Source organism: Crotalus tigris, unplaced genomic scaffold (genome assembly GCF_016545835.1).
Source record: "Crotalus tigris isolate CLP2741 ecotype Arizona unplaced genomic scaffold, ASM1654583v1 scf7180000019971.1508617, whole genome shotgun sequence".
Classification (NCBI taxonomy): domain Eukaryota; kingdom Metazoa; phylum Chordata; class Lepidosauria; order Squamata; family Viperidae; genus Crotalus; species Crotalus tigris.
The window spans coordinates 405,135-417,902 of record NW_024097800.1 but is presented as its reverse complement, the minus strand read 5'-3'; the positions used below and the strand labels follow the sequence as shown (position 1 = coordinate 417,902).

Here is a 12,768-nt window from a genome sequence, read left to right as displayed (position 1 = left end):
TTTGGTCTTATATCTAATATATATATATATATATATATATATATATATATATATATATATATATATATATATATATATATATATATACATGAATTTCAAAACTGTTCTCCATTTGCTGACCTCCCTAAATGAAGGAGCAAAAGTTAGTACAGAAATATGTACAAGTAATCCTCACTTAGTGACTTCCTCAGACAACATTCACTCAGTTACAACAGTGATGAAAAAGTAACTTTGAGATCACTCACAGCATCTCTTTCTCTCTTTCACCATTATACTTAGTCAGTACGCATTGTTCTATGCCTCATCAATTGTTACCCCTCTCCTTACAGAGTGGAGAGATTTCTTAAACAAGCTATCTGTTCTTATGTTGCTTTTCTCTGCAGTGCATCTCTAAAAGTGCTAACTGCAACTTAACATGCTCAGCTTTGTGACCTTAGTTCAGTGATGGCGAACCTTTTAAAGACCAAGTGCCCAAACTGCAACGCAAAACCCACTTATGCATCATTGGGTACCAGGTGGGTGTGGCCCATTGGCTGGGTGTGGCCAATTGGTAGGTGTGGCCCATTGGCTGGGTGTGGCTGCAGTGGTAACGGCAGACTGGATGGGACTAAAAAGTTCAATCAATCAATTCCAACTTTGCAAGATCTTTTTTTTCCCCATGAGAAGTTGAATTGACTGATTGATTGAACCTTTTTTTTTTTTGCACACGGCGGCGGAGGCCTAAAGTGAAAAGGTTTTATAAAACCCAGCTGAAGGCCTAGGACCGGGCAACAGCACCCGTGCCCACAGAGAAGGCTCTGAGTGCCACCTCTGGCACGCGTGCCATAGGTTCGCCACCACTGTCTTAGTTGATTAAAACCTTTCAGCCAGCTGCAGCTGCTACCTAAAATTTAAGTTTTACACTAAAGGCTTTATTTGCCTCCTAAGCACGTCATTAGGCAAAGAGCAAGAATTAGGATTAGGGTTGTGTATTCCCCATTGTGTGCCTGCTTACTCTCTAGTAATCCCTTTCTCGCCAGTGAATGTAAAAACAAACATTAATTCCCTTCTTTCTAATTATCCCAGCATCAGGTTGAGCATTCCAAAGAGCAAAGGAATGAGGGAAGTATATAACTTGACTCAAGTTCTGGAAAATTTCCTTGCTGTTTGGGATTGTATCCTGACACTGTAAGTCAAAGGAAAGCTTTACTTAAAGACCTAGTCACCAGTCCAAATTGTGAAGATTTAGCAAGATTTATTTGGAGATATATGCTTTCATGAGCTATAGCTGAGTTCATCAGAGGAGCTCAACTCCTTCAGTGGGGTGGAGAAATGAATATCTGAGCTTGGTTCCTGCCTCCTGCTGAAGATATTCCCTTCCACACAAAGAAGGGAGCTGACATCTTTTGGCAGGCAGTTCTTTCAGCCAGCCCCTAGAGCAGGGGTAGGCAACCCAAAACACTCAAAGAGCCACTTGGACCCGTTTCCTACCAAAAACAAAACACCGGGAGCTGCAAAACCCTTTTGACATCTAAAATGAAGATAACACTGCATATATCCTTTTTTACCTTTATTATAGGTGTGTGTGTGTGTGTGTGTGTGTGTGTGTGTGTGTGTGTATATATACATACACACACACACACACACAGGTAAAAAAAAGGATATATGCAGTGTTATCTTCATTTTAGATGTCAAAAGGGTCTCTCTCTCTCTCTCCCTCCCTCTCTCTCTATCTGCCCTTGGTCTGCCACTCCTCTTCCCCCACTCTCTTTCTTTCTCTCTCTTTCTTTCCTCTCTCTCTCTCTCTCTCTCTCCCTCCCCCTCTCTCGTTCTCTCCCCCTCTCCTATCTGCTGCTCACCTGGCAAGTTTCAAGCTGTTGTCCAACAAGCTCAGGGGTAGGCAACATCATCTCTTTTATGACTCATGGACTTCAATTCCCAGAATTCCTGAGTCAGCCTAGCTGGGCTAGCTAGCTCTCTCCTGCCCTTCCTGCTTCCTGCTTAGACGCAGCAAAGGGAGGAGCTCCGCCCAGTAAGTTTTTCAGCTCGGAGAACACTGTGAGTGCACTCTCTTTTACACACACACGCACACACACACACACACACACACACACAGAGAGAGAGAGAGAGAGAGGGAGGGAGGCAGGGAAGTGCAATTGCCTCTCTCTGTCTCTGTCTCTCTCTGCAAAGGCAGAGGAGGCTGGGAGCCACAGGGGAAGGCTCAAAGATTGTCTTGTCTCCAGGGCCGACCTGTGCCCTGGAGACAAGACAATCAGAAAGCAGAGAACCAGGACAATAAGGTAAGAATCATGAGTTACCTCAGGTGGGGCACCTTTAAGTAGCCTGGTGCAGTCTGTGCATGAGTGTTTCTTGGGCTGAAAATCCTGCTTGGATTTTGGCAAGGAGGATTTTCAGCTACTGTCCAGAACTTCCTAGTACACCCCCCCACACACACACACCTTTCTGAGGCATCCCACACTCATTACCAAGAACTTTATCTGCTTAACAACATGCACCATCACTTAGCATCAGCAAACGGAAGTGTCAGGATTGTGGTCATTGAGCAAAGCAGTTACATGGGCAGTCACAAAACATTTTGCTTAACAACCGCTTCAATCAATGTCTAAGATAATAAAACTGATTTTTTTCTTACTTCAGGTGAACAATCTCATTTTCTAGATCCATATTTCGTTTATGAAGCTCTTCCAACTCTCGCTCTGATTCAGATGCTCTGACTCCTATTACATGATCAACAGTAACACTGCAGCTTTTGAGTTTCTTTTGCAAAGCGTTTTTTTCTTTTTCACCCCTGAAATATGTATTTTTATTAATGCAAAACAAACAAACCCTTGAAAAGTTTACTTCCTCTTGCAACTTTATCCATTTTCATTTTTTTAATGAAAAACACTGTTTATAAAAGTATCTCCAATGTGTGCTCTAGAAGCAATTTGCTAAAAAAGATGCTATTCAAGTTAATATATTACTTTGAATTATATAGATGAATGTTTTGCACCATATTTAATTTCAGTTTTTGTTAATGATTATTTTTAGTAATTCCTTGTGGTGATTTCTGATGAAGTAGTAAGATTGTAAAATGTATTTACTAATGTGAAAAATATATTATGGCTCAGAAAATATTTTTCATAGATCAATTCTTATCAAATATATTTAAACTGCAATGAGTTTTGATATCATAAATAATAACAATGTAAAAATAAAACTAACTTGGAAAAAAGTTCCTTTATTGTGTTAAGCTGTTTGCTTAGGGATTCTATCTCCTTTTCTTTTTCTTTTAGCTTGTTTCTCATCCCATCGGCTTTGGTCTGCCATTTTTTACATTCTTCCCATCTAATTAATTCTTCTCTTGGGCTCTATAAAGTGAAGAAAAACAAATTGAACAATCTTCCCCTTTAAAGGTTATCAGTCTCTAATGAAGCATACATTTCTTGAAAATATGTGCCTCTGCATGCATAAACAAATACTATATATAACATTCCTTTCAATACAAATACCTATATAATTACAAAATATGTGGGGGGGGATAACATGTCAGAGATAAGTCATATTGGCTAAAGACAATTTATATCATACTTTCAACACCCTTTCTTCTCTTGGATTCTTTTTTTCTGATTCATCACTCTTCTTTCCAAGCTCTGTTTCCATTCTTTTTATTTTTCTTTGAAGTTCATCTATCAGAGTTTGCTCATCAGCCTTGCTCTGAAAAATAAGGAATAGCTTAAGTTATAGTTTCTGTACATCACAAGTGATATAGTACTAAGCATTAGTATAAGGACAGTCTGACAAGTATGAGTATTTCATAATTAGTAATTTTGCAAGTTCATTTGAAAAAAGTGGATATTGCCTAGACATTAATAGTTTGTGACTATAGTTATGGTTTAACTATATTAAACTATAAAATATATGTAGCTGGAACTTCGGTTACTGAAATGACATAAAACAAGATGCAGGAAACATATGAAGGTATTCTTCAAGCTTAAAAATGACCTAGATGACTTAACAAATGTGCCCTAAGCAGATTTCTGCATGAATGCAGAATGACCTGTTTATCACTTGTAGTGATCAATTGTAGTGCTAAAAAAATATAACACAAAAAATATCCTATGGCAAAAAGGATTACTTACCTGAATTGAACTAGTTAATCTTTTATTCTGCTTTTTCAGTTCTTCATTCTCTTTTTCAATATCATCTTTCTCCCTTAGAACTTTAGTGTAGGCTTTCATTTTTTTCTGAAGTTCTTGATTTAAATCATCCATATCATCTAACAGAGAACTCTCCTTATTTTTGCTTAATTTAAGAGCATCTTTATGTTTCAAAAGTTGGTCATTTAAATCTTCTATCTGACCCTAAGAAATTAATATATATTAATTATTATTCAGGACAACCAAATAATTAATGATAGCATTAAATTCATAGAAAAAAAGGTTGAAAGCATTAATTTCTGACAATAGAAGATAGGATCTTACCCTAATTGCAAAACACAGGAAAATTCAGTTGTATTTATGGCTCCCAATTCAAAACTAGAAATTGTTTTTTTATCACTGCATCCAGTTTTCCAATATTATCTAATTTTTCTGACTATGATTTTACAATTTTACTATGATTTTACAATTCGCTTTATCTGAGAAGAGGATCTCTAAGAGGGTTTGCTAGTTTAATGGTTCCTGCTTGAATAGAAAATGGACACCATGGCCAGGAAAACCTCTGCCCAGATTTTAGTTGCATATCAAATGCAGCCATTCTTACTGCAGGAAGAAACAGATAAAAAGGGGCGTTGTCTTACCTGAACGCCTTTTCTCAGCATGAAGATGTAGCATCCACCGATTGGGTAGTCAAAGCCCTCCTGCTCAGATTTAGACTAAGACCAAACTTTAGCCACGCCTCCCTTGGGCGCTCCTTTCCCAGTTTTGTTGAGGCGAAGCGTTCATTAGGTCCGACACAGTAGCTCCTCCTGAAAAAAATCTGCCTAGACTAAGTGTTAAGGGTGGGTGTGGATGCTACATCTTCATGCTGAGAAAAGGCGTTCAGGTAAGACAACGCCCCTTCTCCAGCATGATAGATGTAGCATCCACCGATTGGGACATACCAAAGCCACCCGTGTCCCTGTCGGGAGGGAAGTCTAGGCTTGTGGCTCATGCATAAAGACTACCTGCTGCAGAACCCTTCTGCCGAAGGATGCGTCTGAGGCAGCGAATTTATCAAGCTTGTAATGCCTTATAAATGAAGAAGGGGAAGCCCAGGTGGCTGCCCTGCAAATTTCCTCAATCGAGGCCTGAGTGGACCAGGCCGCAGATGTAGCAGCGCTACGTGTAGAATGAGCAGTGATGCGAGGAGGAACAGGAAGAGACTGAGTCCTGTAAGCGTGAGAGATGCAGGCCCTAATCCATCTACCAATGGTCGAGGATGATACTTTCAGACCCATGGAAGAAGGTTGGAAAGACACAAACAAGGCCTCCGATCTACGAAATGCAGCGGTTCGCTTCACACAGTGATGCAAAGCCCTGCGTACATCTAATGTATGCCACAATCTTTCAAGACGGTGAGAAGGTCGCGGACAAAAGTCCGGAAGAATCAGATCTTGATACCTGTGGAAGCTAGTATTGACTTTCGGAATGAAAGAAGGGTCCAATTTTAGGATCACTCTGTCATCCAGAAAAACACAAAAATCCTCCCTGATCGAGAGTGCAGCAAGTTCCGAGATGCGTCTTGCCGAGGTGATGGCTATCAAAAAGGCTACTTTCAATGAAAGGAAGTGTAGTGAACAAGATCTGATGGGTTCAAATGGTGAACTGGTAAGAACCTGCAGAACCCTTGGCAGGTCCCATGTGAGATATCTGTGTACTACAGGGGGACCTGTATTAACGGCTCCCTTAAGGAAGGCCGTAACAGCTGGATGATGAGATAGCTGTACCTGATCCTCGCAAATGAGGACCGTGGATAATGCTGCGATCTGCCTACGGATGGTATTGTGAGACAGTCCCCTGTTTAGTCCGTCTAAAAGGTAGTCCAATAATATTGGAATGGTGCTAGCCAGTGGGTTGACCCTCCTGGTGTTACACCATGCACACAAACGTTTCCACGTGGCATCGTAGATCCTGTTAGTGGAGGGACGTCTGGAGGCTTGAATTATAGCAATCACTCCAGTCGAATAGGACTGTCTAGTTAAGCTCTCCCTTTCAAGTGCCAAGCGGCTAGTTGAAGCCACTGCGGGTCCAGATGTTGGAGCTGACCCTGACTGAGGGAGATGCGATCTGCTGGAATCTTCCAAGGTGGGGAGATCGATAGGTCCACGAGATCTGCAAACCAAGGACGCCTTGGCCAATGTGGGACCAGCAAGATTAATTCTGCCCCCTCTAATAGGAGTTTCCTGATGACAGCTGGAATCAGGGGAAGTGGAGGGAAGGCATATAGAAGTCCCTTGGGCCATCTGCTGCGTAATATGTCCATTCCCTCCGCCCCCGTGACGGAAACCGCGTGAAATACCTGGGAAGCTGAGCATTTGCTGGCGAAGCAAACAGGTCTACCTGAGGCTTCCTGAACCTCTCCGATATTTCCCTGAAGATGTTTGGTTCCAATCGCCACTCCGAGTGGTCTATCGTCGCCCTGCTTAGAGAATCTGCCTGACGATTCTCCTCCCTGGAAATGTGTTCTGCTCTGATGGATTTCAGATGAGATTCTGCCCACAGACCCAATGCTAGGGCCTCCTGCATGAGGGACCAAGATTTGGTCCCTCCCTGTCTGTTGATATGAGCCTTGGCTGCGACATTGTTCGTCATTACCAGGACATGATTCCCCTTCACTATGTTGGAGAACTGGCAAAGAGCCAGGTTTATTGCCCTTAGTTCTAGCCAATTTATATTGTCCGTGAGGTCGTGCTTGGACCATTGACCCTGAGCCATATGTGTCTGCATGTGCGCTCCCCAACCGAACAGACTGGCGTCCATGGTCAGGATAAGTCTGTGAGGCTCCTTGAAGAATGTCCCCTTGTGTATGGCTGGTGACCCCCACCATCTGAGTGACTGTAGAGTGTGGTACGGAACTCTCACCTTCCGTGTGGAGGCACTCATGTTCCGCTTCTGGAAGGGAAGCAGGAACCATTGTAGATGTCTGGAATGAAGACTGGCTCACGGCATTATTCCTAGGCAAGAAATCATCTTCCCCAACAGCTGTGACAACTGGACAAGGGGAACTACCTTCTCTCTCTGGATCCTGCGAACTAAGGATCTGATACCGTCCCTGCGTTCCTGGGACAGGTAGACCTTGCATAGGTCTGAATCTATCACCGCCCCTAGATGCAAGATCCGAGTGGTAGGGGTGGTGTGGCTCTTCTTGAAATTTACTGAGAAGCCGTGTCTCTGAAGTGTCTCTATTGTGGTCTGTAGATCTAGTTGATCAGTGTGGAATGAACTGGACTGGATGATTATATCGTCCAGGTAACATTGTACTCTTACCGGTATTAATCTGAGATGTGCTGCTAATACTGCCAGTATCTTTGTGAATACCCGTGGTGCCGAGGATAGACTGAAGGGAAGTGCCCTGTACTGATAATGTCTGTTTGCATGGCAGAAGCGGAGGAATCTGCATTGATGTGGTCTGATAGGAACATGAAGGTAGGCTTCTGTCAGGTCTATGAAGGAGAGGTAATCTCCCTTCCTGACATTTGCTAGAATGGACTTGAGGGACTGCATTTTGAACTTCCTGTAGATTAGGAAGCGGTTGAGTCCCTTTAGATCTAATATCGCTCTCCATCCCCCCGAGCGCTTGGGAACCACGAAGAGAATGGAGTAGAACCCTTTTCCTTTTTGTTCCGGAGGAACTGATTCTATGGCTCTTATTTCTAATAAGTGTGATATTGCTGTGTCTACTAGGTCGGCCTTGTGTGCATGTCTTGAGGCGGGGCACTGAAGGAAACGGTCTGGTGGTATGGACTTTAGTTCTAGGGCTAGACCGAATCTTATGGTCTCTCTCACCCAGGTATCGTTTGTGGTGACCTCCCAAGTGCCGCTGAACAGGGTTAAGCGTCCGCCTATGGGAGGGTCCAATCTGGCGTCACTTAGACCTTCGGAATGGACGGCCTCCCGCCCCCCTGAAGGGTCGCTTGGTCTGGAACTGACCCCTGGCTCCTGAATTCTGGCGGTCCTGTTGGCAATCCTGTCTGGGGGAGAAGGATCGGGAACCTCTGGGCCAATCCCAGGACTGCCCTGATCGAAAGGGCTGCCTCCATTCCCAAGAACTTCCGGCCCTGAAGGACTGCCTGCGAAATTCTTGTTGAGGTCTCCTATCCATCTTCTTGGACGGATGAGCTAAGATTTTTCTCTTATCCTTCCCTTCAACCAGGTACGGCTCTAGGATTTGGCCAAATAAATTCTTGTCACTGTAGGTGTCTGTAGCAAGACGCCATCTTGACTTTAGGTCAGCCCTCCACTGTTTGAGCCACATGAATCTGCGGGACGTAACTGTGGCTGCAATAGATCTGGCCGAAAATTTGGTGGAGTTGAGGGAAGCATCTGACATGTATTCCACCGCTGTTACTAGTTTACCTAGAGTATGTTGTGCGCGTACCTGGTCTGGAGGAATTAATGCCTGTAGTTCCCGGAGCCACATGATAGAAGTTCTCGTGAAAAAGGACGAGGACGAAGATGCCCTGATGGCCCAGGCAGAGGCCTGGTGAGCCCTGCGGAGAGAAAACTCAAAACGTTTATCTTCTGCCTTGAGATGTTCGGCCATGTCTCCAGGAACAGTGGATGTGGAGAACAAAGATGTTAATGGAGCGTCCACTGTGGGAACCTCTAGAAGGGAAGAGAATGCAGAAGATACATTATATAATCTCTTTTCTGTGCTGCTAGGAGAGGGTAGGGTGGCCAGTGAGGTCCACTCTTTTTCCACCGTCTCGTGGAAAACAGCTGGACAAGGAACTTGTTTTTCCTCTACCACTTTCTAACAAATAAAGGGTTTGACTCTTGTGCAGCCGAGGTAGATAGCTTGGGTTCCTGCTCCGAGACCAGGTTGGCTGTTGTGCAGGCTTTTAACAAAAGAGATTTGAATAGGTTTGGATCAAAAAGCCCCGATGTTGGGGTTGGATCCTGAGTTACCTCCTCATCCTCAGACATAGGTCCTTCAGTTGTCACCAGGTCAACAGATTCAGTCTCCCCAAACTGAGATGAAGTCTCAGAAATACCTGAACCCGCTGACTGGGGACGTCCAGTGCGGTCTGCGGGCAAGAGTGGAGAAGGTGAAACCTGTGAGGGACCAGCTGCTAAGGAAGAAGACATGAATTGATTGAAGGCCTGGTGCATAAAGCTCTGAAACTGTTGAGCCCATAAGGATCACTCAGCTGAAGGCACACCAGCAGCGGTGGTCTCAGGAGTATGCGTACTAATGTTAGCAGGAGAAATGGAAGGCCCTGGCAGAGGGGATGTAGGGATATGTTGTCTAGGGGCAGATAGACTGACCTGTTCAGTTCCCCCTTGAGGAGACCCTGCCCTGGGGGCTTGATAAGACGGCACCAGTGAGGGCTCATAAGGTGAGCTGGCCAGAGAAGCAGGGGGAACCAATTCAGCTTCTCTGGACCTGAGCCTTTGTGCTTTGTAGACCTCTTGCTCCAGTGCCTGGTGTCTCCTCGAGGCCTGTCACTCAGCAGTCTTGGAGGGTTATTTGGTTGATAAATGCTTGGTTTTAGCTTTTTTCTTCCCCCCTGTATTTGAATCAGAGGATCTGCGTTTTGCTTGAATGGGGGGAATATCAGAACCCTGCAAAGCCTGAGGAGACTCACCATCTGCCATTGTGCCCAGGTGGGGGTAACTACGCAGATCAAGTTGTCCGTGAGGGAAGCTTCCCATGCCCTAAGACAACCACAATGGCAAACAGCCAGAACAGCTGTCTAAAACTGTCTGCTGGGCCCTGCCAGCACAGCGCCGGGAGCTAAATAGAACAGGTCAGGAACCCCACAATTTAAGATAATAGGTGTTATTATTGTTATTATTTTTATTTTATTTTATTTTTGTAACAAATCTCTGAGAAGCAATGCGTCGAAAAAACAACAGCTAAACCCCCAAGAGGACCCAACGCAGTGAGTCACTAATGCTAGGCCTGAATTGGAGGCAAACAGCAACCTTAAAATGGTGACCACGCCCAGCACCAAATTCAAAATGGCGGCCACAGGTTTTCTTTGCGCCTAAAAATGGCCTCTCTTAGTCAGAGCTGTAAGACAGCTTCTCCGGCCTCGTCTTTGAAGTCCCTGTTCAGGCAGGCAAAAAGACAGAGGGAACCTTACACACACTTTCCCCCTTACAGCTATAAGGCACCACAAACTACTTGCGATTCTGCAGCCTGGGGGAGTCTCTGTGCGATCCTGGATAGAGCCTCGTGGCCATGAGGCAAGAGAGAAGCTCTGGTAATCGGCTGAATTCTCCAGAAACGCTGGCAATAAAAATTGTTATCAGACACAAGGGAAGCCTCCCTTGGTGTGCTGAACAGATACTCTGAGCTGAAAGCCGCCTCAGAGGCAAAGCTCCGACAATCCACGAGGCCAATTAGGCCCTCTGGAAAGCAAATCTCCAAGGTTGCTAATTCACTATCCTTTACTAAAAAAACAAAAATTATGTAAAGAGTACACTACAGGAAGCTATATTAACAATCCTAATGCTACGCTATTTAAACTAACAATTGCTGAGGAGCTAACAAAACTGTATCCTCTCTGAGCATAGACTAAGACAAAACTGGGAAAGGAGCGCCCAAGGGAGGCGTGGCTAAAGTTTGGTCTTAGTCTAAATCTGAGCAGGAGGGCTTTGATTACCCAATCGGTGGATGCTACATCTATCATGCTGGAGAACATATTCTACAAGACCTAGAAAAGGCTCCAATGTGATTTGTTTTCCTCATAAATCCTAAAACTAGATAAAGACAACCCAGTTAAACAAACCAGTCAAAAGTATCATACCGAAAAATTCAAAATATTCACAAACTTTTTGTGAACCATGGTATTTGGTTTTTTTTTAATTTACTTGTCTTTTTTTCTTTTTCTTTTGTTTTATTTCCTGGCTAAAGATGTAATGTAATTAAATTGAACTGCTAGCCCATTGGAAGAACTGAACTGCAATACTCTAGATCAGGGCTTTTCAACCAGTGGTACGGGTACCACCTGTGGTACATTGGCACCTGGCAGGTGGTACACAACCATCCTAGAAAAGTGGTAGCGGGGGAGGGGAATGAGCTGAACCGGTGGCCGCACCGCACAAGCCTGAGCGAGAAATGGCTGGAGCTGCAGGGCTGTCAGGGCTCAGCGGAAGCGCCAGGATCAGTGCCGCTTTCCAGCTGATCGGTGCTGTCAGGGCTCAGTGGAAGCACCAGGATCAGCACCAGGCTCCAGCTGGAGCTGGCGCTGATCCTGGTGGTTCTGCTGAGCCCTGAAGAAGCACTAATCAGCTGGAAAGCAGCACTGATCCTGGCACTTCTGCTGAGCCCAGAAGAACTGCCGATCAGCTGGAATGTTGCAGAATCTCCAGGGTCTTGTGATTTACATTCAGATGTTTGGCAACTGATTCATTTTTATGACAGTCACAGTGTCCCAGGGTCATGTGAGGTGACCAAAACCTGCTGCAACCACCCAGCAAACGGGGGGAATAAAAATCAAAAACCTCCCCACCCCACCCCCACTGCCAATCCTCAACAGATATATAATCTTTTGATCCTGATATATAATATAATATAATATAATATAATATATAATATAATCTTATATATAATAATCTTTTGGTCCTGTTTTTCCTGTTTAACCTGTTATAGATTTATTTATTTATTTATTAATAAAATTTATATGCCGCCCAATCCCTAGGGACTCAGGGCGGCGTACAAAATTAAAACAATAAATATAACAGTAAAAATGAGTGCATTCACACAGCATGTCCCAATCGTATCCCGGCCCCCCCGGGGACATCAACCCCGGGCCTGCCGGAACAGGACAGTTTTAATGGCTTTCTTGAAGGCCGGCAAGGTGGGAGTAGTTCGAATCTCGGGGGGAAGTTGATTCCACCACGTCGGAGCCACCACAGAAAAGGCCCTTCCCCGAGGGCCCGTCAGCCGACATTGTCTGGCCGACGGGACCTGAAGGAGGCCCAATCTGTGGGACCTCACCGGTCTCTGGGAACTATGCGGCAGTATGCGGTCCTGTAAGTAACCTGGTCCTAAGCCATGAAGGGCTTTAAAGGTGACAACCAACACCTTGAATTGTGTCCGGAGACCCACAGGAAGCCAGTGCAGCTCGCGGAGGATAGGTCACACATGGGTGTACCTTGGTGCACCCACAATCGCTCTCGTGGCTGTATTCTGAACCAACTGCAGCCTCCGAACACTCTTCAAGGGTAGCCTCATGTAGAGCGCATTGCAGTAATCCAGTCTTGAGGTGACAAGGGCATGAGTAACCGTGAGTAGAGCCTCCCGGTCCAAATAAGGCCGCATCTGGTGCACCAGGCGAACCTGGGCAAAAGTCCCCCTGGCCACAGCCGATAGATGTTGTTCCAAATTTAGCTGTGAGTCCAGAAGGACACCCAAGTTGCGTGCCTGCACTGAGGGAAGTAAATTTCCCCCCCCCAGGACTAATGATGGACCATCAGAATGACCCTTGGGGGGCAAGACCCAGAGCCACTCGGGTTGAGTCTAAGCCTGTTCACCCCCATCCAGACCCTCACATCTTCCAGGCACCGGCACATCATGTCGACTGCTTCACTGAAAGGACACGGGGTGGAGATATACAATTGGGTATCATCCGCATAC

General features: G+C 45.0%; 1 protein-coding gene across 8 annotated transcripts in view; it reads right to left on the bottom strand.

The window, feature by feature from the left end:
* The window catches only part of CEP290 (centrosomal protein 290), a 71,341-nt gene that overhangs the window by 12,254 nt on the left and 46,319 nt on the right, over positions 1 to 12,768 (bottom strand). For all 8 annotated transcript variants that reach the window (XM_039365174.1, XM_039365179.1, XM_039365178.1 and 5 more), the window contains 4 exons: positions 4,122 to 4,343; positions 3,571 to 3,696; positions 3,205 to 3,350; positions 2,633 to 2,788 (listed from right to left, as the gene is read on the bottom strand). In XM_039365174.1, coding sequence (XP_039221108.1) covers positions 2,633 to 2,788; positions 3,205 to 3,350; positions 3,571 to 3,696; positions 4,122 to 4,343 — 650 coding nt within the window. The remainder of the gene's footprint in view (positions 1 to 2,632; positions 2,789 to 3,204; positions 3,351 to 3,570; positions 3,697 to 4,121; positions 4,344 to 12,768) is intronic.